The following is a 23,812-nucleotide window of genomic DNA, read 5'->3' on the forward strand; positions in this document are numbered from 1 at the left end:
AGCCCCTTTCCACACCCAGGGCACACAGCTCTGAGCAGCCCAGACCTGCAACACCAGGACTCTTGGGAGAAGCTCTTCAGAGCCTAGCATTGAACCTGCACAGGCAAGGGTCCAGATGAACTTTGGGAAGGAGCTTCTGGCACTAGAGGCCGCTGTCACCCTGGATGAAGGCAGATAATCCAGCTATGGGCTTCAACCAACAGGTCCCCCCCATTCCCCACCACCTGGTCACAGCCAATGGAAACCATAAGGCTGCTAGTCCTGCACAGGGTCTGTGTGGGACATTGCAGGCACAACATCCCCATGGCTGAAATCCACCCTGTTTGAGTTCAGCTGGACAAACACGTTTTCAATGGGAGACAATCTGAACCTAGCAGGGGATCATCCGAACAGCCAGACAGCCCCGTTCATCAGCAGCTCCAAAATTCCCAGCAAAATGGCAGAAGTACAAACCCTGCCTTGTGGGAGATGGCACGTTTCCAGGCTCCCAGCATCAGCACACTGCAGTGCCACAGCAGAGTGCTGGGAGGCTGGACATGGATACATGGAATACACATGGCAGCAGCTGGGCTGAATGTCCAGGACGTCTGGCCCAACACCAGCACTGACCTGCCATGGTCTGGCCAGGCACCCACATGGCACCACACACCTCCAACTGATCCCTCCTCTGCTGCCCCTCTGCTGTTTGTTTTCCTCCCCTTTGTAATTTACACTATTTTCCAGCTACCAGAATGTTTCCTGAACAATTCAGCTGGAAAACAAGGAACGGGTGAACCACTATGGGTCAAATGCTACAGTGGGGCAGGGTGAGGCTTGTTGGCCACCACAGGATGCAAACCAGCACTCCAGAGCTCTCCACCAATCATCCCTCCTCAGCCCTAAGCAGCCTCTTCTACTTTAACCTTTTGGCTTCACACAGATAATTTTAAGGCCACACGTTCAGAGACATCCCCATGATCTAATATTAGATGATCAGCTTGTTTATGTTTTTGTTGCTAAGAGCAAGCTGGAGCTTTGGAAACATGAAAGCAGCCCAAACACTTCTGTGACAGCTGCCACTGGGAACTGAAATCCATGCAGCACTGCCCTGACAACTGTTTGGCATTCGTCTTTTTATTTTATTTTACTGGAATTGGTCTCCTTCCCAAATAAGCTTTTCCGATTTTGGTGACCTCTCCTGTCTCTCTGGGTCTGTGTTTCCAAGGTCCAGTGTGCAGGCAGCTCCCAGTCACTGTATCCTGCTGTGAGGATGTACATCCATCAGTAAGGTTTCCTCCCACTCGAGCACAATGCATCTTTGCTGGGCTTTTTTCCTCTCAGTAGTTTCAAAGCATCATTAAAGGTGGGAGGAATTTTCTCGTGGTTTCTCTTTACATTACCATAAATCACAGGAGATCGTTCTCTAATAAAAATGCAGGAGACAAACAGATCTTCTGTATTATTTATAGAAACAGATTTGGCAATAAATGCCAATGCAGTAATATTAAAGGATGCTTTTTTGGGCATCTACAAGTAACTATTTCAGTCTAGTTCCCTGTCTGCAAGCAGTGCCAAAGGTCTGGGAGGGGGTTTGTGCAGCCCACTTCTCCAAGGAAAACTCTGCTTCCGCAACTTGATTCAAGGTTTGCCAAAATTCAGAGACTGTTATGAAAGGTCTGAAGTGTGAATTGAAAGCACAATACTCACTCTGTCCTCTTGCACAACCTCACTGGGCACTGGCATTATCTTATGGTAGCTCATCTCCGTTCAATAGCAAAGGACCCCAAGCCAAGTGACCTCCAGCAAAGTAACAGCAGCACACAGAGGCACTCCCAGTGTTCTCACACCAAAGATACTCTGCAGTAGCTCCTACAAACTGGCACTGCACACAGAGCTGATGAATGTGGCTCGTCCAGAATGCCTGTCATACCTTCCAAGCACTCCCTGTGCTAGCTCTAGAATGAAAAAAAAAAAGCCCAAACAGGATTAAAAGTTTGAGTATTTTCCAGTAGCACAGCCCACCTTGCTTGGATGTGCTGCAGGTGAAGCGGAGCAGCCCACCCTCTGTGGGACACTGCAGCTCAGCCCCACCACCTTCAGCTTTCTAGGCTGATAATTCTCATTATTGCTCTTCCCAACCCTTGGCCTCAGGCCATTTAAAATGTGTCAGAGCGCTATCTCCACTCAGGAAGGGCTGCATTTCAATAAATCACTATTTTAGTCTTGAAGAATATAATCACTATACACTCTGCATGAACTGGTTGCTGATGAGAAACACACAGTTCATCACTGCATTTTATTTATTACCATTTGCTTTCGTCGATGCCATCAGGAGAGACAGATTTTGGAAAAGTTATCCTGCTTGCAGGAAGAAACACAGATCATTTGATATTCTGTACTTAATGCACAGGATAAAGTTCCTTTGAAAAGAGCGCTGGCTCCCCAGGTTTGCATTTCCCCAGTCTTAAAATAACATCATGTGATAAGAAAGAGATACCACCAGCTAGATCCAGAGTCATTCCCAAGGCTGCTGCTGCTGGAATGGCCTCGGTTGCACATGGCAGACTCCTACCTCTGGCCTTTACAGTCAATCAAAACAGTGCCTGCTGCTGAAGTCCATCTCCTCCTGTGTCACACACCTACACAACCCAGGAAGGTTTGTTTTCCCCACTAACTGCAGAGGGAATCTGGGGGTCCTGTGCAGTGCAGATGTCTCCATCAGGGCATAAGCAAACTCAGCTGAGCAGAATCAGAGGGACAGATATTATCTGAATGAGTCTCAGTCCAATGCTCTTTTTAGGATGGGATTAATTTTACAGAACCTACTGTGAGTGGCTGCTCTGCTGCCTGTCCCTGAATACCCACAGGCTGGAGGGGTTGAGATTAGGAGCTGAGATTAGTACTGAAGACAAACGTTCAGATGCTGAAGAGACAAGCAGAAAATTACAAGACTAAATTTAACCGACAAGCCAGAGATCACTCAGTTCAACACCTTCAGACAGAGCAGGGGCAGCAGCCGGGAAATTCCACGGAGCACCTAAAAATCAGTCCCTACACCCCCACCATCACCACCACGTGAGAGCTGCCCACGGAGCATCAGAGCCCACTGCTCACTGACCTTCTGCGCTCCCTGGCCTCCTCAGCCGAGAGGTCCTTCCCCGGGGCGGAGGCAGCCCCGGTGTTCGCGGTGCCGTTGGCAGCGCCGAGCACAGCCCGGTTTGTGATTACACCTAGAGGGGTAACACAGCTGCCCTCTGGGCTTTTCTCTACAGCAGAATCAGTTTGTTGCCTGAAAGGGGCTCTGAAATAGAGAAGACATATGGAAAGCAAAGCAAATGAACTCAAGTGCTGACCAAGCCCAGTCTCCTCGAGGGGAGCGCGGACAGATCATCCTCCTTGCTCTGCACTCGTGTGTTCATGGAGAACAGCCACAGTAAAATGAGTTTTACAAAACTTGGAGAAGAATAAGCAGGAGGAACTAATAGTCTTCATATCCCTGTTTGTAACAAAAAGGATTAGAAAAATGTATCTGGGGAATAAGTAGAAGGAAGGAACTCCAAGAACTTGTACATCGAGCGCCCGAGGGCGGCCTGAGCACGGGCTGAGTCAAGGAACAAGAGGGACCACTCCAGGGAGCTACAGTCACACCCTGGCTGTTCCCAGCCTGCCAGCACATACCCACTGCTGGAACTGCCCAACATCACCATTTTGGGACTGCTTATCATTCTGGGATTGCTTATCGACACTTCCCAGGCAGAAGCACACCTCCAATCCACACTCCACTCCAGAACTCAGACCTTCCAACCCAAATGCTGACTTGTGGCAGCGCTCTCTCCGCCGGGAGCTGTTACCTGGTGTAGTGGTGGGCTGATGCAGGAGTGTTCACACCGAGAGATGTGGGACAGGAAGAGACAGGTTGCCACGGGGAGCCCGGGGAGGTAGATGAGCCAATGGCAGTGGGTGAGGTAGCTAGAGATGGACTGCGACTGGCTGAAATGTAGGGACTGCCCAGGTCACTACTTCTACCAAATGAAGCACTGTAAAACATCACAAAATCACGTCCTTCAGAGCACAGTACACATTCAACAGCACATCCCGCAGCTGGGCCCACAGCTGGGGAGGGAGCAGGTACCACATCGTAGCAAAACGTGTGCAAGGAGATCAGAGGCCGTCAGAGCTGCCACAGGTCGCCCATGCCAGTGCCAGCAGAGCCCTGCTTAGCTAAGCCCAGCTCAGTGTCAGCGAGAGAATAATGGCATGGGGGTGATTCAGGGAGGATCAGGGAAGGGAAAAGCCCTGCTGCAGTGAAAGCAGGGAGCACAGGGAGCACCCCTGTGCACTGGGGAAAGGTGGGAACAAAGAGCAAGGATGAGGACGCTTAAAGCAGGGAAGGAGAGAGTGACATAAGCGGGTCTGGCTGCATCCCACCCTAAGGACGTCCAGGACTTCCAGTTTTAAGAACTTGTTTGCAGTGGCTTAAAGCTTTGGCAAAGATGATCAGTTTGGGCTTCAATTTTCTCTAAGGTATGTTTGGCACAAACTCTGTATTTCTGGAAAACAGCTATCACAACTGCCCAAAAATATTCAAGAATGAGCAAGGGAAATACATATTTTGCCAGTTTAAGACAAACCCTGAAAACCAACCTCACGGAAAATCTGCAAGTGTTTAAATGCTCATACTTTGGAGAAGAGACAGGAGGAAAGGAGAAGAGCTCTGATATGAGGATGGACCGTTTTGTTTTTTCAAAGAAAATCCAGCCTAATTGGGAGATAAAATCCACTCTAATGGGAGAGAAAATCCACTCTAGAGGGAGAAGTTGCATATCTCTGAAAATGGACTTGATGAAATCTGGTAAAATCTCCTTCTTGCACGTGCCAGAGCCCTGTACTCAGGCTGCTCACTGCCTGCACACAGAAACCCAGCAGGATCCAGGGCCCTGCCACACCTTTCCCAGCAGCTGGAATGTGTGGTTGCTACTGCTCAGACTGGGTTGTCCACAGGATCAAAGGCCAGGAAGGCTGGAAGGCTGGCTTGGACCTCCTGCAGCCTAAGGACTCCCATAGCACAGCACAGGGAGGAAAGTGGTTGCACCAGGAATAAAAGCTGACCTAGAGGAAAGCAGCAGGCTAGGACAGAGCTGCAGTTTTTTGGGAAGGCCAGGGACAATGGAGTGAAACTGGAAGTCAGCTCTGGAGTAAGAGTCAGAGAGAGCAGCCCCAGGCTGAAACAACACTGGGAAGGGGCAGGATCATAGCCAAGGACAGAAGGCTGGAGGAAGGACCCAGACCAGTTCACTCAGGAACCCAATTTACAAACCAGTTTTACATGCCAAGGCCCCCAGCCAGCCCAGCACAAGCAGCTGGTCCCACGGGAGCCAAAGGGGACAATGGGGCATCCTGGAAGGCCTCCACAGGGAGGAACCTCCCATTTGGGTTTCTCAGTTGATGGCTGCCTGCCATATCCAGGTCACACAGGAACAAGCGAGTTATTGTCATGAGGTAGCAACCTCCACCCGACCCTAAACAAAGCTTCCTCTGGAATGCTGGCCCCTGCCTGGAGCACAGGGGAGCAGGAAGTCCTGTTGGAAGCAAGTGCCTCCCTTCTTGGCTCTCTGCTCCAGAGGGAAAGGCCAAGCCCCGGAGATGGGCTGGGCAGAGGGTGGGAGCAGAGAGAGAAGCCTGGCTGGGGTGTATGTGCAGAGCAAGCAGCCTTGGAGTCACATAAATGAGGGTTCTGAGGAGATGATGGCAGGGGAGAATGTGCCAGGGGAAGGAACGAGAGGATGGGCAGGGGAGAAGGTGGTGGCAACCCTGGGGGCAGCAGGGTTGATGTGACACCATCTTGGGAGAGCCCAAGGCAGAGGTTGGGGCATGAGGGTGGCTGCAAGAGAGAGCAGGAACTTGGTGAGGGAGGGAGGATGCAGGAGGGTTATCAAGTAAGCCCTGGCAAGGATTGTCTTCCAATCCAAACCTTCCCCAAGAAGGGAAAGGTAGTGGGTGAGGAGTATGGAAGCAGCACCAGGTGCCTGGAAGAGCAGAGATGTGGAGGAAGGAGGAGGAGGAATGCAGGAAAAGGGCCTGGCGGTGGCGTTGTGCCAGCTCCAACACGCACACGGCCAGAAAAACGTGGTGCTGGGGCATCAGGCACACACTGCTGCTCCCAGGGGAGCCATGGCACTGCCAGCTCCATGAGAATCCACCTCCCAGCCTGGCCCTGTGCATGGGTGGCACTCCACAGCGTGAGGAGCACTCCAAGGCATTTCCTCCATTGTTCGCATTTGATCTGAACAGGACCAGAAAACTGCAATAAAAAGGTTAGCCAGGAAATCCTATTAATTAACAGCTGTGTCCATAGGAATCTGTGAAAGGGAGGATTATGAATTTATTTAGAAATAGAAAAAGGCACTGACACACTGCTCCTCATTCTCTAACATTATCACCACAACAGAACCATCTGGGAATGAGCAATGAAATGCAAAGCAACATTTCAAAGCAATAAAAAGAAATACTTCTGAGAACAGCTAAGGCGTTAAAAACCTTAACTTAAAAACCTTCAAACCCTTAAAAAGCTTCCACATGTGCTAATAAAAATGGTTTGCACAAAGCACATAACTACTTTTTTTAAAACACACTGCCATGGGGAATTGCAGAGATCAAACTAGGCTCTGGGTATGGATGTTGGCCACTGTGGTGGCCATTAAGAACAATGGTTAAGTGTAACCCCTGGCTCCTAAATTCCTGATTGCTGGAAGCAAGGAGAACGTGGGAGGTGGAAGATTGCTCTGAAGCTTTCCTGGCTTCTGCAACTTGTCCTTCAAAACCAGCTGGTGTCAGAAACAGAGTCTGGGCTGCAGGGACTGTTGGCCTGACTCGCTGCAATGGTTTTTATGTGAATAGAACCAGTAAGGAGACATTTGCATAAAAGTGAAATGAAGGAGAAACTAACTGTGTGGATAAAGGATTTCGTTCTGGTGTGTGAGCCCTTCCTGGGAGGCAGGATGCTACGTTAATCCAACCTGCTATGCCAGTTTTCCTCCAAACCCTTTAATATACAGGCAAAGTGACCTGGATGTTCGGAGGCATTACATGGAGACCAGGCTGGCAGAGCAGGGTACTGTGGATTTTTGGGCTAGTGGTGCAACCATAAAGTGGGAGAAGTACCAGTACCATTACAGAGAGAGCTTCAATATCTGCTTCAGCTAAAGCTGAAGAACATTTGCAGCATTGCTGCAAGTTATTTTGTTCCCTTTTATACAAAAAAAGCCATTTTCCACATCTTAAGATGATCTGCTATGTTATTCACTCTGTGTTTGGGGGTTGTAGAACACAACTAGGGTTAGATGGGATATTGGGAAGAAATTCTTCTCTGTGAGGGTGGTGAGGCCCTGGCACAGGTTGCCCAGAGAAACTGTGGCTGCCCCATCCCTGGAAGTGTCCAAGGCCAGGTTGGATGGGGCTTGGAGCAACCTGGGCTAGTGGAAGGTGTCCCTGACCATGGCAGAGGACGGAACGAGATCCCTTCCAACCCAAACCAGTCTGTGATCTTTATGGAGATTAGTCAAATGCTGAGGCAGAGGGGAACTGCAGACGTATGGAGTCATCCTCTCAGTGACATCCAAGCATGTCATGTTCCTTCTAATTCTTTCTCTCTCAGAACGAGCTTTTATCTTCTGGAGTTGTGTTCAGAGTTTTGCTAACACTTGAAAATGATAAAAAGCTTATGTTTAACAGGCAACTAGGTTCCCTTCCTCATCTTAGGGGCTGATGCACAAGGCTGGAGAAGTCAGAGGTTCAATAAGATTATATTTAATTTCTCTGTGCTCTCCAACAGAAAACCATATGGGATAAAGGTCAAATTGATCACGATGCTGTTGTATGCATATACAATGCAAAACCATTGATCTCTCTTTCAAAAGCACATTTATTCCTACTTGGCAAATCTCTTCTCTGTAACTGCTTGTAAACCAACACCCTCCTACAAAAGGCCAGAATTCAGCCTTTGTGACAGGAACTCGGTATTAGTGACAGCCCACGGCAGCCTAAACCTCCCCCACTCTCTGTCCAGTTTAACCAAGGAAATACAGCACAGCTTTGTGAGGGAAACACTGAATGTGGTGCTGGCTTAGGTGGGATAAACAGGCAGTGTTTGTGAGACTGCAGTGGGCAGCCCGTGGGTGACTGGGCTGGCCCTCAGAGCAGGGAGCAGCAAGACCTGCCAGCTGCAAGGGGAAAAGGCTTTCCAAGGGAATCAGCTGTGGTCTGTCAGACCAGCTTTGGAGAGAGACAAGCTACGGAGGCTGGGCTGCCACCATGTCCCAGGATAGCTGTGAAATCAGAGCAGTGGATCAGCAGAGCAGATGGCTTCTGCTGGAAGGGGCTGCTTCACCTTTTGTGGCAATGGGCCTATGTGTGCTCAGCAATCGGCCACACGCCCCCTCGAGCACCACTCACCTCTGCCACCTTAAGTACTGAAACTCAGAATCACTTCTTCCCAAGTATCTCAAGCAGCCTTTAAAAATACCATTTAGCATGACAAATGCCAGAAAACCTTAATTTTTATTTTCTGCTCTCAGCAGAAGAGGGTTTCAAGGCCAGTTCCATCTTCAGGACAGATATTTAGTTCAGGGTCTAGAATTTGGTGAAACTCAATCTAAAACCTTGAACTGTTGCTGCTGCTTTCCTTCAGCAGAGACCCAACAGCTTTGCAGCGTGACATGCTTATCACAGGCTGGTTTGATGGTCTCCAGTATTAGCTGAAATAAAGGTGAGGAGCTGGCACTGCACCTGTGTGAAGGGCTGATCCTCCTGCTCACAACTGAGGTGAAAACCCAGCAATGCAATATCTGCCTCACCAGAGCAGGGCATTCCTTCAGCTCACTCAGAGAGAGCCGTCAGCTGGTACCTCGAGGACACTGAGGCTCTGCCTCTCAAAGGGATACAGGAACAGGACACTGCAGTTACAGGAGTTCTGCCTGGAATTGCCTTCCTGCCTCTGCCTGGCTCCTTCACCAACATTCAGCCTCTACAACTTCTCACACACTGCACAAACCACTTCTTTGCTGCCACAAGACAATGGTTGGAAGCATCAGTCTTACTCCTAACAAGTGCTTGTGTGTCACACACAGGATCACTGCCACTTTCTTATAATGACGCCATAAACGTGGACTAATATAAACCAAAATAAGAGGATATAAGCTACAACTTACCTGCCAATAGCTATCTGAACAATGCTTTCAGATTCTGATTACTTTAATCTTTTTTTATGATCAATTTTGATTTTATACTCTAACCATAACACCAGCGATAAATGGAGAAAACACTTTGCATTTGAATAATGTGAACAAGAGTATTTAAATTTAGTTCAGCAATTTAGAAATTAGCAAAAATTACAGCCTTTAAAAATACCATTTAGCATGACAAATGCCAGAAAACCTTAATTTTTATTTTCTGCTCTCAGCAGAAGAGTGTTTCAAGGCCAGTTACAAGATGGAGTAGGCAGCAAGCAGGAGGCTGAGGTCTGAGAGGCACATTAAGAGTGGAACTGGCTGCTTGGGAACCCACATGAGACAGAACTGGATGTACCTTTTCAAGTAGGTGGATACATAGGTGGTGGGTGCACCAGAATGGGGAGCTTCGTTTCCCTTTGGCTCGTCCCTCCAGGGCTGCCGGCTGTAGGAGCCGCTCCTCACCAGGTTCACAGCTGATTCCCTAATGCAGGACAGAGCACAGGGCTGGGTTACAAAAACCTCTGGAGTCTACTTTTGGCTCCTTTACAGTTCCACAACACAAATCCTTCCCTTACATCCACATGCACCGATGCTCACAGGTGACACAGCTCAGAGAAACATCTGTTCTGGCCTTACTGATGCTGCTACTGCCAGATCCCTTCAGAACCACAGACCATGTAATGTTTTGCATAAAGAGGAACAAAACCCTTTTTAGTCAGAAAACTTGCAAATGAAATTTAGATCGTCCATAAAAGTAATTTAACATATTAAATAGTGTCATTTGATATTTCCTCTGCCATCTTGTATCAAATAACATGGTATAAATGGGTAGATATTGGAACTGCTGGGAAGTTTTTATTCTCCAAAGTATCCAGGTAAGGACAAAAGCAATCCAGCCCAGCAAATCCTTTCATAGAATTGCTAAAGTTGGAAAAGCCCTCTAGGATCATCAAGTCCAACCATTAACACACCACTGCCGGGTCCACCACTAAACCATGCAGCAGAAAACAACATACAAAACATTTGCAATATCTCAAACTACTTGACAAGTTATCAATAAATTCCTAGCAGCCCTATTTATCCTGGTTATGTGAAATCAGGGCTCTTTCCCTTTGGTGGTGTATCCTGCTCTCCTCTGGTCCTGGACAGGACCTGGAGCTTGCAGTGCAGTGCAAATCCACTCCCCCATCAGCCTGCAATTATTTTCTATTTCCAATTGCTGTGCCCGTGCTGACACCCTCTCAGACACCTGTGGGTTCTGGGAAGTCAAACTCAGCTGCTTTTAAAGGAAAGAATATTTGGAAAATCTACTCCCCAGCAGGCCAGTTCTCCTTGGGCCCCACTCACCCAGCAAAGGACACCTGTCAGCACTCACTGGATGTGCCACTCGATAGCAGCCTCTGCCAAATTCTGAGATTCTCTGAATCTCAGAGACTGGCTGAGAGTGAGCAAGAACACAGCAGGGAGGTTCCAGCAAAAGATCAGCAAAGAATCTCAAGCTGTGCTGAAATGCTCTCAGGGTGTTGTCTGCCACAGCTCCTGCCCAACAATTACAGTTCACAGCTGCTTCTAGCATGTACCTTTCTTCCTCCATTGGGGAAGTGCTGGAAATGAGGTTAAGCTCAAATTTTACTCCTTCTAGCACAAATTGAATCATAGAATGGCTTGAGTTGGAAGGGACCTTAAAGATCATCTTGTTCCACCCCCCTGCCGTGGGCAGGGACACCTTCCACTAGCCCAGGTTGCTCCAAGCCCCATCCAACCTGGCCTTGGACACTTCCAGGGATGGGGCAGCCACAGCTTCTCTGGGCAACCTGTACCAGGGCCTCAGCACCCTCACAGGGAAGAATTTTTTCCTAATATCAAATTTAAACCTACACTCTGTCAGTTTGAAGCCATTGCCCTTTCTCCTGTCACTCCAGGCCCTTGTAAATAGTCTCTCCCCATCTTCCTTGTAGGCTCCCTTCAGATACTGCTGAAGAAGCTGTTTATAGAGATTAGCTCCTCAAATATATCTGGAGATACTGGATATGTAAATATCTGATTTATACTGTGGTTCTGTCCAGGGGCAACTACACACATTGACTGCAAAAACAACCCTGCAATGAAACAGTTCCTACATGGCAGAGTTCACAGGCTAAAGTGAATCACAAGTGACAGATGTGTGAACAAAGGGACTGCAGGTGACTGCTGAGCAAGTGACAAGTGCAAGTGCAGGTGCCAGCTACAAAATGAGGCACTTGCATATAAAAGGAACAAGGATGCATAAACCTAGTTCCCTGGATGGAGCTCGTGTCTGTGTGAGCACCGGGGTGGAGGAACCAGCCTGCTGCCCTGCTCACCTAAATGAAAAGCACCGCAGCAGAACTTTACAGACCAGAGCTGGCTCTCGATGTTGTGAATTCCCGTGTCCTTGGGACTGCTGAGAAAATACATGGAGCATGACTACAGAAAAACGGAACTGCTGACAGGATGGAAGCTGAGCATTAACTTTAGCCAGTCTCACCTGTTTTCTTTTTCTTCTACATCGCTCGTACTGCTCAGTCTTCTGGGGGCTATGGTGGCAAGATAGCTCTTGTTGTCTTTATCCTGGTGAAGCAAAACAGTGACTTCAGCTGCACATCTCTTACCCTTCCAGCATGTTCAGTAGCAATTAAATGCATGTTCAAATTTTTTCAACTAAGCAAGCATTCTCCTATCTAAGGACAGCTGGTTTAAGGCATTTTCTTGGGCAACAGATACCACAGCATGGAAGTATCAGTTCTGAGAGATTTCCTGAGGAACATGCTGGTGAATAAAAGCATCTTCTAACTTACAGAATTAGTTATAAATCACAGGATCAGAGAATGGCTTGGGTTGGAAGGGACCTTTGGAGGTCATCTAGTCCAGCGCCCTGCCATGGGCAGGGACACCTTCCACTACACCAGGTTGCTCCAAGCCCCATCCAACCTGGCCTGAACATTTCCAGGGATGGGGCATCTACCTATAGGGCAGTTACAGTTAGTGAATATGTGGGGTGGGAGTCACAAATACAGCTGGTGGATACAGGAGGAATCCCTACAGACAACAGGGAAGAAGAATTTCCACTGCAGGTATGTGCTACTGTCTGGATTTGGTATTTTCTCGTAAAGAATGGGCCACATCAGACTGGCAGCCCCTGTTCAGGGACAACCCAGTCCAAACTGAGCACGAATTAGGTCAAAGGGGCAACAAATTCCAGTTCTGGAGGAACAACTGATAGGAGAGGAATAATTTTCAAAGGAAAAGAAACAAAGAACGAAGTTATGGATACAAAACTCAGCAATAACTCAAAGGGAAAGGGCCTTAAACACGTGAGGTGAAGTGGGACGCACTAATGCATCCGTGCTGAAAGCCAAACCTTTTCCTTGTTGTCTAACAGTGCAGATATCCGAGGACTGGACGAGGAACGATAGATAGAAGCAGCCTTATCTCTCTGTGCCTCACGAGTGGCAGCCACTTCACTCAGCATGTTGTGGCTGCCCGTCTTCCTCAGCCCCAGCCGCCACGACGACGGTGACTCATCCTTCTGCTCCTCCGACCTGCTGAGCCAACTGAACTGCAGAGGAGAAACACGGACACAGGGAAGAAGTGAGAGCACTGCAAGGCACACTCTAAGTTCTGAAAGCGTCTCAACAAGGCCCAGTTTTAGCTGGGCTACACTTGTAACATGGAGTGACTTTGATTTCCTGCTTTGCTTTAATTACAGGACAGAGCTCAAGGTGAAATCACAGGGATGGAAACTGATGTAGTGCCTCATCCCCAAGGACACACAGTGAAAGGAATCTTGTGTCATTGGGCAGCTCTTTGCCTACACAGTGCCCTCCTCCAGCTTTGAGGAAAGAATACAAGGAACAATGAAGCTTTTACTAGCACCCTTTTAGGAAGGGGGAATTATTCAGTAAAGGCAGAAACCAAAAACAAGTACTCAAGTCTTTTGGGACTGGCTGCAAATAAACCCCTCACACCAATCAAACTGGAGGGAGTCCAGGTGAATCCACTAAGATCATCAGGGAGCTGGAGCCAGCGACACACTAAGGGGAAGACTGAGGAAACCTGGATTGTTTAGCATGGCAAAGAAAGGATTTAGTTGCTCTGCTACTTCAGGATGGGTTTACAGAGGACATGGAACCAGACTTGTCTACAGTCTACAGTGAAAAGAGAACAGACAAGCTTCAACATGGGAAATCCCTGCTGACATGGAGACACACCACCTGGTAGGAGTGATGCTGCACTGCGACAGGGGGTAAGGAAGAGGAGCATCTCCATCCCCAGAGACCTTTTAATACTCAGCTGAGCTCAGGTACATCAAAGCATCATGTCAGGGCTTGAAGTCAGCCCTGCTTCAAGCAGGAGGTTGGGCTGCAGCCTCGCAGAGGCCTCTCCTAGTGCAACCTTTTCTGTGGGCAGGTAACTGCAGACTCTGTACAGAGCACAGAACAGGTCCTCGTGCTTTTTGCTACATGAGGCACTTCTGACCAGCATTTATAATTCCTTAAAGATACAATTGCTTAAATGCACAACTTCAGCTACAGTTATCAAGTCTTACAAAAAGCTGCCTACTGCCATCAAGAATGAGGCCTGAGCATCACAAGAGATACTTGTACAGGGGCTCAACACTAAGCTGTAAAGGAAATAAAGCAAACAAATTATTAGCAATTATTGGAAAAGTACAGAATACACAACACAGCACCATTACAGCTCTATGTTACTGCAGGGTACAATCACATCTTTGGTCTCATGCACAGCTCAGCATTAGACGAGAAGGGAAGAGATTCAGAGAAAGGCAACAAGAATGAGCAGAGCAAGAGAGGTTTTGTATGAAGAGATACTCAATATATTAGGAATCTCCAGGCTGAGATATGTACCAAGGTACATGAAACCCTAAGTGGCACACAGAAGAGTGAATAAGGATCCCTTGGTCCTTCCCATAAAGGAACAATGGGCAGCAAACAAATCTGGCGTGTGGCAGGTTAATGGAACAGGGGCAGGGAGCTCTGTAGGGTTTGTAATTAAGCTGAAGGGCCCTTTGCCCCTGGACATTAGAGGATTCCAATCAAAAAGTGACTGCACAAATTCACAGAGGAAAAGTCCAACAGGGGCTACTGAAGACAAAAAGTACCCCAGGTTCAGCAACTCCCTGAAATGTCAATTGCTGGAAGGTGGGACAGAAGTCCTGCAAGATTCTGTCTTCTCTATTATCTTCTGATGGTCTCTGTGAGGGGCAGGACACTGGGCAGACAAGGCTTTCAGTCAGAGATGATCTAAGCATTATTACACCATATTCTACATGATGTAAACCATCCAGAATAAATGGAGTTACTGTGGAGCTCTGCCCTCAGCCTCAAGACTGCAAAGCTCAAATTACGCCTGCAGTATTTGAGCAATGTTTTCAGCTTATGTCATTTTAATGCAAATGCAAAGAGTTAATCTCTACTGCACCATTTCTAGCACTTCCAGCCTACTGACCTACACAGCTCTAACACTTTAACGTAGTTTTGATGCTTTCCTCAGAGAAAGCTCAAATCCACAACAAAAGCTGCTGCCTGTAAATTCTGAACAACACAGCATGTCCTAATAACTCCCCAAATGGAGGGCAACAGAAGCACTTGTATTTTCTCATCCAAAGCCCAGTCTGTCAGGGAGAGTTACATAAAAATCAAACAGGTAAGAGAAGGTAAAGTAACTGATCTTAAGTGACTAAAGTCAAATCAATAACTGCTCTCCACACAGGCCACCTTCCATACCCTAACAGCCTTATTCTGGGTTAAACATCTCAAAGGAGTGAGACCAAACCTCTGCAGCTGGGAAAAGGTTAACTGAAGTGCTCTCACTTCCCAGTATCCTTCTACCTCTAACAGTTCCACTGCCAAGCCAGCCTGAGTTGAACAATGCCCAGAGGAGCTCTGTTTCATTTGATCTGGATGAGAAATTTCACTGAGTAGTATGTGAAAGATACAAAAAATACAAAACTGTGACTAAGCAAGAAATATTTCCCTCTGACATGCACCCAGTGCTTCAGCCTGGGGCCAGGTGCCTGCATGGCTATTCTCCATGGTCTGGTGCTAAAAGAAACCAGCAGCAGAGGATACCAGTGCTGGGCAGAACAGGGTCTCCTGGTGCCATCTAGCTGAGTGATGTGAGAGCTGGAGGAGTCAGGTAAGATTGCAGTAACTGCTTCACCTTTCAAAGTTATTATAGTCCAGCTGACCTGTCAGATGTAAACCTCTGCTTGCTGGGCTGTAACATCACTGAGTTAACAGGGTTTGGCATGTCTAGGGAACTTGTGATGACACTGCCAAATTCACCACTGATACACCAGCAGGAATCAGTTCTGATGAAAGATCTCCTGGGAAGAGATTGGCAGCAGCCACCTCGGAACTGATGGCACACAGAGCACGTGCTGTAGGCTGGGTTTCTTGTGAACAGCACAATTTGCTTTGGAGGGTCAGAGATTCAAGAGGAACCTCATGGTACCAACACCCTCCTCGGGGCCAGTCCTACACTGGTGTTAACACAGAGATTTAACAGGCTTGCCTAATATCATCCTTTCCTAAATTCAAGTCTTAAACTGCTCTGAAAATTGGTTTCAGAGCATCCATCTCCCAGTAACACCTCCTGCTTCTGAGTCCCCATTGATTCCAAATCCACTTACTCTTCTGGCAGACGCAGTGAAGGAGTTGGGCTCGGGTGGTGGCATTTGCTCAGTGATGCTGGGCCTGGATTCACGGCTGGAGTGGTTGGCAAAGGGCTCTTCCTTCCTCTCTAAAATTTTAAACAAGAAGAGAAACCAAATGTTTCAGTATTGCTCTTCCAAGGCCCATCTTTACACAGAGTGTGCTCTACACTCCAGTTCAGTGCCGTGTGACCTCAGACCCCACAGGTCACAAGGCTAAGCCAGGCTTTCTGCAAAGAGCTTTCCACTTCCTAAAGAATAGGATGGATACATTTGGCAGACAAAGCTTTAGAACTTGATCCCCACAGACAAGCAAAATCTTAGCAGAAAGGAGGACAAACAGACTCTTTGTTTTTCACAATTTTGTTCCCTATCTGGAATGTCCTTCCCTTGCAAAATCTGGGATGAAAAGCAGCACGTGCTGTTCCTGCTGGAGCACATGTGTGTGTTACAGCCCACGGCCCCAAGTGCCTGGTGTGGGTTTCACTGCACAGGTCTCTGCAGTTGCTTGTGCTGCTGGGCAGAATTTCTGGTCTTCTGCAGCAAAATCCATCTTTCTACAGGAAGCCAGGACTGCTGCTCAACAAAAGCCCTTACCAGGGCTCCAAGCAAGCCAAATAATCCCTGTCCAGGCTCACAACTGGCTCCCTGCTGGTCAGACAAGTGCAGCTGTCCAGCATTACATTTATTTTTGTATCTATGCACCAAGCTGGACAGAAGAACATCCACCAGACACTACTGGGGGAGAGGAAGCAGAAAGTGTGTCTCAGGTAACAGGTTCAGTTGACAGGAGTGCAAAGGGCTGGAAGATAGACTATTTACCAAAAACTTAGACACATGCAACGTGCCTGAGAAATGATGTACCTACACTAAACAAAATGTTTTCCTGAGAGCTGCGAGTGCTCACACAAACATGGGTTTGAAAACATAAAGTAATTTTAAGCATAAGCACCCAAACAGTCTTAGCAAATGAGATATGTGCAGGGAATAAAGATGTGCTGTTCCACACTTGGAGCAGTTTGGGGTGGAGCATCTGGGAGGACAGCACCTTGGAGCATGAGGATCAGTCTTTCTGAAACAAATGTTCTCAGTTCTACAAAAAAAAAGGATTCAAAGGACATGGAAAACAGAAAAGAGCAAGCCAAGAGAAACATTTAAAAATAACAGGCAGTGAGCAGGACTGACAGATCCTGAATTAAAGTGGCAAAGACAGAATCATGGAATCTGAGTAGGAAAGGACCCACAAGGATTATCAAGTCCAATTCCTGGTCCTGTACAGAACATCCCAACAATCCCACCCTGGCCCTGAGAGCATTGTCCAAACACTCCTTGAGCTCTGGCAGCCTTGGGGCCATGACCTGGGGAGCCTGTTCAGTGCCCAACCACCCTCTGGGGGAAGAACCTTTTCCTAATATCCAACCTGATCCTCTCCTGACACAACTCCAGCCACTCCCTTGGCTACGTGTGAGACTGAAATCTCAGCCACTTTCCCTCTCCCTGTTGTCTCAGAACTTCCATCCAAGTCATCTCAGAAGAGGATTCCAGTTCTGGAGCCAAACACTCAGGTGCACTGTCACACAGCCCTTTGGGAAAGGGGCCATGGATCACCCATTCCTCCTCACAGGCCTGGCTTGGCACACTTGGCATTCGTGTCCATGGAAATGCACACGGACAAGGAATAACACTCTGCCATGTGCTGACAACTTGAGCCTGAGGCCTGTAAACCAGAGGCACTGTAGGAAGGGAAGGCTGCACCAGGCTCTGCAGGCTGGGTGGTGGGGACTGGGAGCCTGCTCTGGAAGTATATAGTGCAGAGGTCGCTTTCAAGGTCAAGCCTAATTAGAAGGGCACAGGCTTAAGTGGTAATGACAGGTTGGGAAGAGCTCTGACTATGAGCAATGTGACTGAAGGGAGCTGACTGCAGAAGTAGGACAGGCTGAAGGACCCTGTGCTGGCAGCAGGAGATGGCACAGTCATGGGCAGCATTGGCTTCGGGGCAGGGTCCCACACTTTATTTTACTGACATTTCAGCAATAAACATGACAAATTCCAATCAAGGGAAACTGCTGAGGATTAGTTCAATCTCCCCCCAAAAATTTGGTGAGAGTAATAAGTTTTCTAATTCCTTTCTCTTAAGGAATGTCTAATTCCTTTCTCTTAGAGTTTTTGTTTGGTTGGTTTTTAAACAAAACAACACTGAAAGTTTCCCTGGCCTGCTTTAATTCCCAATAATTACATATTGTAATAGTTCCCAGCACAGATAATGACCACAGAATTTTATACTGATCTTTCTCTTGTTTATATACAACCCAATTCCAAACTAATTGTCCTCAAGATGAATAAAGTGGCATTAATGTTCTTTGTTTGAAGGACAGAAACTTCTTACAGATTGTCAGAAATGCTACTCGGAAGCCTTCCAGCAACTTCACTGCTTCCCTCATCCAATTTCTTCCTCCCACAGTCCCTGTGAATTCAACAAATTGATCGCAACCTGAGACTCTTCAAAACACACCTCAAACTAAACTTGTGTTACACTGCTGGCCTCGACATGTCCTGCTTTATGCTGAGTTACGAAGGAGGTGGAATTTTTGGGTTCAAAAAGATCACTCAGAATATTTTTATTTTTCCTTCACCTGGACTTTGAACACTTCAGAACAACTGTCATCACCAGTGTGTTCAGCACTGCTCAGAATGACACAGCTATGGGGATATTAAAGGAAATGCAGAGGAATAAGGAAATAATTTCCGTGTTTTCATACCCATGTCTTCTTTACCATCCAAGCATTTAAAATGTTGAGTAGATAATCCTGGAACCACAGAATATCAGAATGGTTTGGGTTGAAAGGGACCTTAAAGTTCATCTTGTTCTGCCCTCTGCCATGGGCAGGGACACCTTCCACCAGCCCAGGTTGCTCCAAGCCCTGTCCAACCTGGCCTTGGACACTTCCAGGGATGGGGCAGCCACAGCTTCTCTGGGCAACCTGTGCCAGGGCCTCCCCACCCTCACAGGGAAGGATTTCTTCCCAGTATCCCATCCAACCCTGCCCTCTGGCAGTGGGGAGACACTCCTCTTGTCCTGTCACTCCAGGCCCTTGTAAATAGTCTCTCTCCATCTTTCCTCTAAGTTCCCTTCAGGTCCTGGAAAGCAGCAATTAGGTCTCCCCAGAGCTTCTCTTCTCCACACTGAACAATCCCGGTTCTCTCAGCCTTTCCTCACAGCAGGGCTGCTCCATCCCTCTAATCAGCTTGGTGGCCTCCTCTGGACTTGCTCCAGCAGCTCCATGTCCTTCCTCTGCAGGGTCCCCAGAGCTGGAGGCAGCTCTGCAGGTGGGGTCTCACCTGAGTGGGGCAGAAGGGCAGAATTTCCCCCTCCCCTGCTGCCCCCGCTGTGGGATCAGCCCAGCACACAGCTGTCTGTCCTTGAAACCAGTAACACATTGACATTTTTAATTTTCATTATCAAAAGCTATAACTGACAACCGTGTCTCCATCCAGCTGGGCAAGTCCGTGTTCATTCTGTCAGAGATTTGAGAAGTTTACAAGGTGGGGTTTCAGTTCTGATGGAACTGTCTCAAAGGAGCCATTAATCTCTCCAGGAAAGTAGAGCACAGGTAACAAAGCCTGAAGCCTGAAGTTTAATCATTACCTGAGTGCTTTTTGTCTTCCATTTGTATTGGCTTGAGTGGTTTGACATAGATTCCTATAATGTGCTTTGCTCAGTGAATTAATGCAATAAAAAGACCTGTTCTGGCTTTACACAAAATTTAATGGTGACTGCTGTGGATCTTTCCTTGCTGAAGGATCTTAGGCTGTTCCTGACTCAGTTAAACCCCACGCAGCTCCAGGTCTTACAGGGGTCTGTACATTTGAGGTGTTTTGGTCGAACTCCCATCATGTTTAAAGGATTACAAGGTTTGGCACACAACTACAAAGCTATAATTTATACAGATATAATTTATATATGTAGAAATAAATATATATGTTAAAAAATAATACATATATATAATCAGGGAAAACCCCTGATTTATGGAGCAAATAATATATGATTTCTACTGTGTGTCTGTTTCTACCACTGACTTCTCCACTAGATCTGCTTGATTTAAAAGCCAAAAGATTACTTCCCTGTGCTACTGTCATGCCCACATGTTCCTGTCATGGTGTAACACCAGCTCTGGGAGGAGCAGCCAGGATTCTTCACCCCTCTCACCCTGCCATAGCAACATTAATGACACAATCAGAACACAGGTGAAAATTTCACTGGCACAGAAGTAGGACAAAACTTTAAACTGCACTTCTCTGCAAGGACTTATGTATTAGGATATTGGGATATAGACCAAGTAAGCTGATGTTAAAAGTAATTTAACCATTAAACACATCACAGACCAAGATCCGTGTTTGCAGAATATTAAGTAGAAGTAAGTCTCAGCTTACTGTAAAATTAAGTATCTTTATTTAAACTTTCTGTGCTGCACATAAACACTTTTTAAAGTAATTAAGGAAGCCACAGAAATGATGGAAAAGGAATGGGAGTAAGATGCCAGCAATATGTTATAATGTAAAGGCTAATGTGACTATATTCACTTAATCTTTATTTTCCACTATGTTTTGAAACTATTATACATCACACTCAGGAAAAAAAAAGTTCCTCATCTATAATTACCCAGAACAGCTTCAGCCCTTTGTTTCATGTCTGTAATCCAAACACAACAGGTTATTGCTTTCCTACCCCTTCATTTGCTTTCCTACCATCCTGCAGTACCTGAAGGGTTTATCTTGAACTGGGCCAAAAAGAAAAAACCCTCCTGTTTAAGAACAAACTATGAACAATGTGTTATCTCAAGCAGAAATTGAATAGGATGTGCAGGATTTTTGTTTTAAAAAAATTATGCTGACCTGGGAGTCAGCATTTGGATCAGCTATTTTAGCACACGAGCTACTGATTCCTCCATATTCTGTACACATACATTGGAATGCTAATTATTAAATCCAAGAGATTATTAAATCTGTCTTACCTGACTCCTTTTCAGCATCCGATTCTGAAACTTCATCTTCAGCTTCTTCCTCCTCTTCAGAACTAGAACTACTTGAGTCCTTGTTCTCTTCCTCCATTTCCATGGACTTCAGCGTGTCTTCCTCATAAAGAATCTTCTCTTTGCTGCAAAATATAGAAATTTTAAGGCCTACCCCAGGCGAGTGAGTTAGAATTCTGAGTTCTACTTCTCAGGAACACACAGACATGATTTACTACATATAGAACAAGCATAGGACAAAAAATCCATCTACAGATTCAACACCCCAGCATTTCCAGCACGGGCCATTTGCCATGCATTCCACTGCCAGTCTCACATTTTGTAAATCTGCAAGCATTTTTCCATCAAAAAAAAATGTGGTCTCTCTTTTCCTAGAGCCACCCAACCCAGCAGCTGCAGGGCTCTGTGCAACAGAAGGTGCAGCTCTCAGCTCAAAGCTCTAACTGATCCTCAGCCAGAGCAGGAGAACCAAGCACCAGCCCAACCCCTTGTTCCACCACTCAGTGGGTGTGTTAGGAAACAACTAAAATTGTATTTGAGAGAGCTCAAATTTAAAAAAAAAAAAAAAAAACCCACGAAATGAACAGCAGTGAACTGTTTTTGACCCAGCTGAGGCCAGCTGGCTGTGACAGATGAAGCTGCTCTCCCATTACTCCCTGGCAGCTCCTTTTCAAATAAGAGGGAGAGACTTACTTGGTGAAGAGTCTGCTTTGAGGCTTCCCGTTCATGTCAGCTTCAATCAGCTTATTCCTCGTCTCCTTCTCACTTCGCAACTGTCAAAAAGCCCAGGAAGATTGGAGGAGGAATGAGAGAAGAGACATGTTAACCAGCCACCTCAGCACAATCCAATAATCACCACAGCACAAGGTCAGCCCAGCCTCATTAGCCCAAAAATACTGTGGATTTGTTTAACAAGCCAATTCAACAGCAGCACATCTGCAAGGGCACTGTGAGCTTTGGACTCGAGTTCTGTCAGAGCATGGCCACACACCCAGTAGGTCCTCACAGTGCAACATGAACCCTTCAAAGACACCTGTAAGAGTCCCTGCCCAGACCCAGAGACAAACCCTGACTGCTGCCCAGAAAGCTGTGGGCTCCCTGTCCCTGGAAGTGTTCCAGGCCAGGCTGGATGGGACTTGGAACAACCTGGTCTAGTGGAAGGTGTCCCTGCCCATGGCAGAGGGTGGAACTAGAAGAGCTTCAAAGTCCCTTCCAACCCAAACCATTCTGTGATTGTGCTGGAGGTCTGCCCACACGTGTGTGTGCCCATGAAATCAGGCTGGATTCAGTTAAGAATTTGCTGCCTTTGTAGCTATTATTGACTTGTTCTCAGAGGAAAACATTCAAGTCAGGATGGGTCACTTCTTAAATCTCTCAAATACATGAAGTCATTGCACAAGAACACCTGGGATCACCACAGCAATGGAAACATTTTGTCCAGAGAGTAGCAATATTAATTTTGCCACCATTAATGGACAAAATAGTTCCCAAAAATCATTTTAGTACCTTCCAGAAGCCCAGACGTAGCTGAGACAGAAGAAGAGATGGCAGAGGCTAAATTTAAGGCTAGCTCTGTTTTGTTGTGGCTCACAAAGTTATTCTTTCTCTTCTGACAGGAGTTGATGACACCAGACACAGGAAGCAAAAGCTCTGCAAATTCTGAATCACAGAATCTCAGAATTCTTTGGGTTGGAAGGGACCTTAAAAATCACCCAGTTCTACCCCCTGCCACGGGCAGGGACACCTTCCACCAGCCCAGGTTGCTCCAAGCCCTGTCCAACCTGGCCTTGGACACTTCCAGGGATGGGGCAGCCACAGCTTCTCTGGGCAACCTGTGAAGTAGGAAAAGCTACACGGATTCCAGCAAAGAGCCAAAATTTGGAGTACAGCACATTGTTAAACAGACCAAATTGCTGGAGCACAGCAAAGTGCAGGAAACAGCCCACTCCATTCATAGGGACGGGGAGAAAAATCCAAACCCAACCCAAAATATTGCTTCCAGCAAACAAAAATCCCCTCTGCTCTCCAATAACAGCAGCACATCTTTAAGCAAGGAGGGCACAGTGTTCTGCCTCAGGCTTCAGAGTAAAAAAATATCTGATTTGAGAGCCATTTTCAAAGTGAAATAATGACTTAGAGCAATGTCATGGAATTGCCTGTTTCGTCCTTAACAAATATGAGTTTTCTATTTTTAAATGATAAAAATGGCATATGATAAATGCACATGATAAAATGGCATTTCCATTAAAAAATCATATCCACTAAAAAAAAGAAGTGGGATACAATCTGGATTCTTCTGCCCAATTCTAACACTGAATGAATAAATGGAAAAGGCCCTTATATAGTGCTGCTGTATAGAGAACAGAGGGTTTGTAGCCCCTGCAAAACAGCCCTAAAAATGGGTGAGCACCCAACCAAAAAATTCTTATTGTTGTCTTTCTTTTTCTTTGCTTTCTTAAAGGAGAGCAGTTATCTGCAGAATCCTGGGGTAGTGAGAGAGGAGAGAATCAAAAATACAACCCTGATAGTATTTATCATTTAGGGAGAAGGTGATTAATTTTTAAGAAGTTCCTGTGAATGTTAAGGCTGCTATTTGAGGATGGCAGCAGCTGTGTTGTGATCAGAGCTGGAGTTCTAACCACCCACATTGTCAGTTCCTCAAAATACTTTCCTGGGGTTTATCAGCACTGTTCTCATTCTGTCTGTTTCTGAATCCAACCTTTTAAATAATAAAAAAAATTAATTTCTTTTAAAGAAGCTTGGCTTGTTTTGTGGAATCATCCAAATGAGAGAATTGAGTAGATCAAATAAAATAGGAAAAAATCCAATCCAAACCCAACTTTCTGGCTTGACAACTGGCCTTATGTTGGTCAAGATATATT

The 23,812-nt window shown here is 46.6% G+C and overlaps 1 protein-coding gene across 1 annotated transcript in view; it reads right to left on the reverse strand.

The window, feature by feature from the left end:
- Positions 1-23,812, reverse strand: part of PPP1R12B (protein phosphatase 1 regulatory subunit 12B) — a 131,607-nt gene that overhangs the window by 63,022 nt on the left and 44,773 nt on the right. The window contains 8 exon segments of the mRNA XM_032710404.1: positions 3,098-3,280; positions 3,831-4,016; positions 9,562-9,687; positions 11,713-11,795; positions 12,586-12,783; positions 15,880-15,989; positions 20,913-21,055; positions 21,624-21,703. Of these exon segments, the coding sequence (XP_032566295.1) occupies positions 3,098-3,280; positions 3,831-4,016; positions 9,562-9,687; positions 11,713-11,795; positions 12,586-12,783; positions 15,880-15,989; positions 20,913-21,055; positions 21,624-21,703 (1,109 nt within the window).

Source organism: Chiroxiphia lanceolata, chromosome 25 (assembly GCF_009829145.1).
Source record: "Chiroxiphia lanceolata isolate bChiLan1 chromosome 25, bChiLan1.pri, whole genome shotgun sequence".
NCBI lineage: Eukaryota > Metazoa > Chordata > Aves > Passeriformes > Pipridae > Chiroxiphia > Chiroxiphia lanceolata.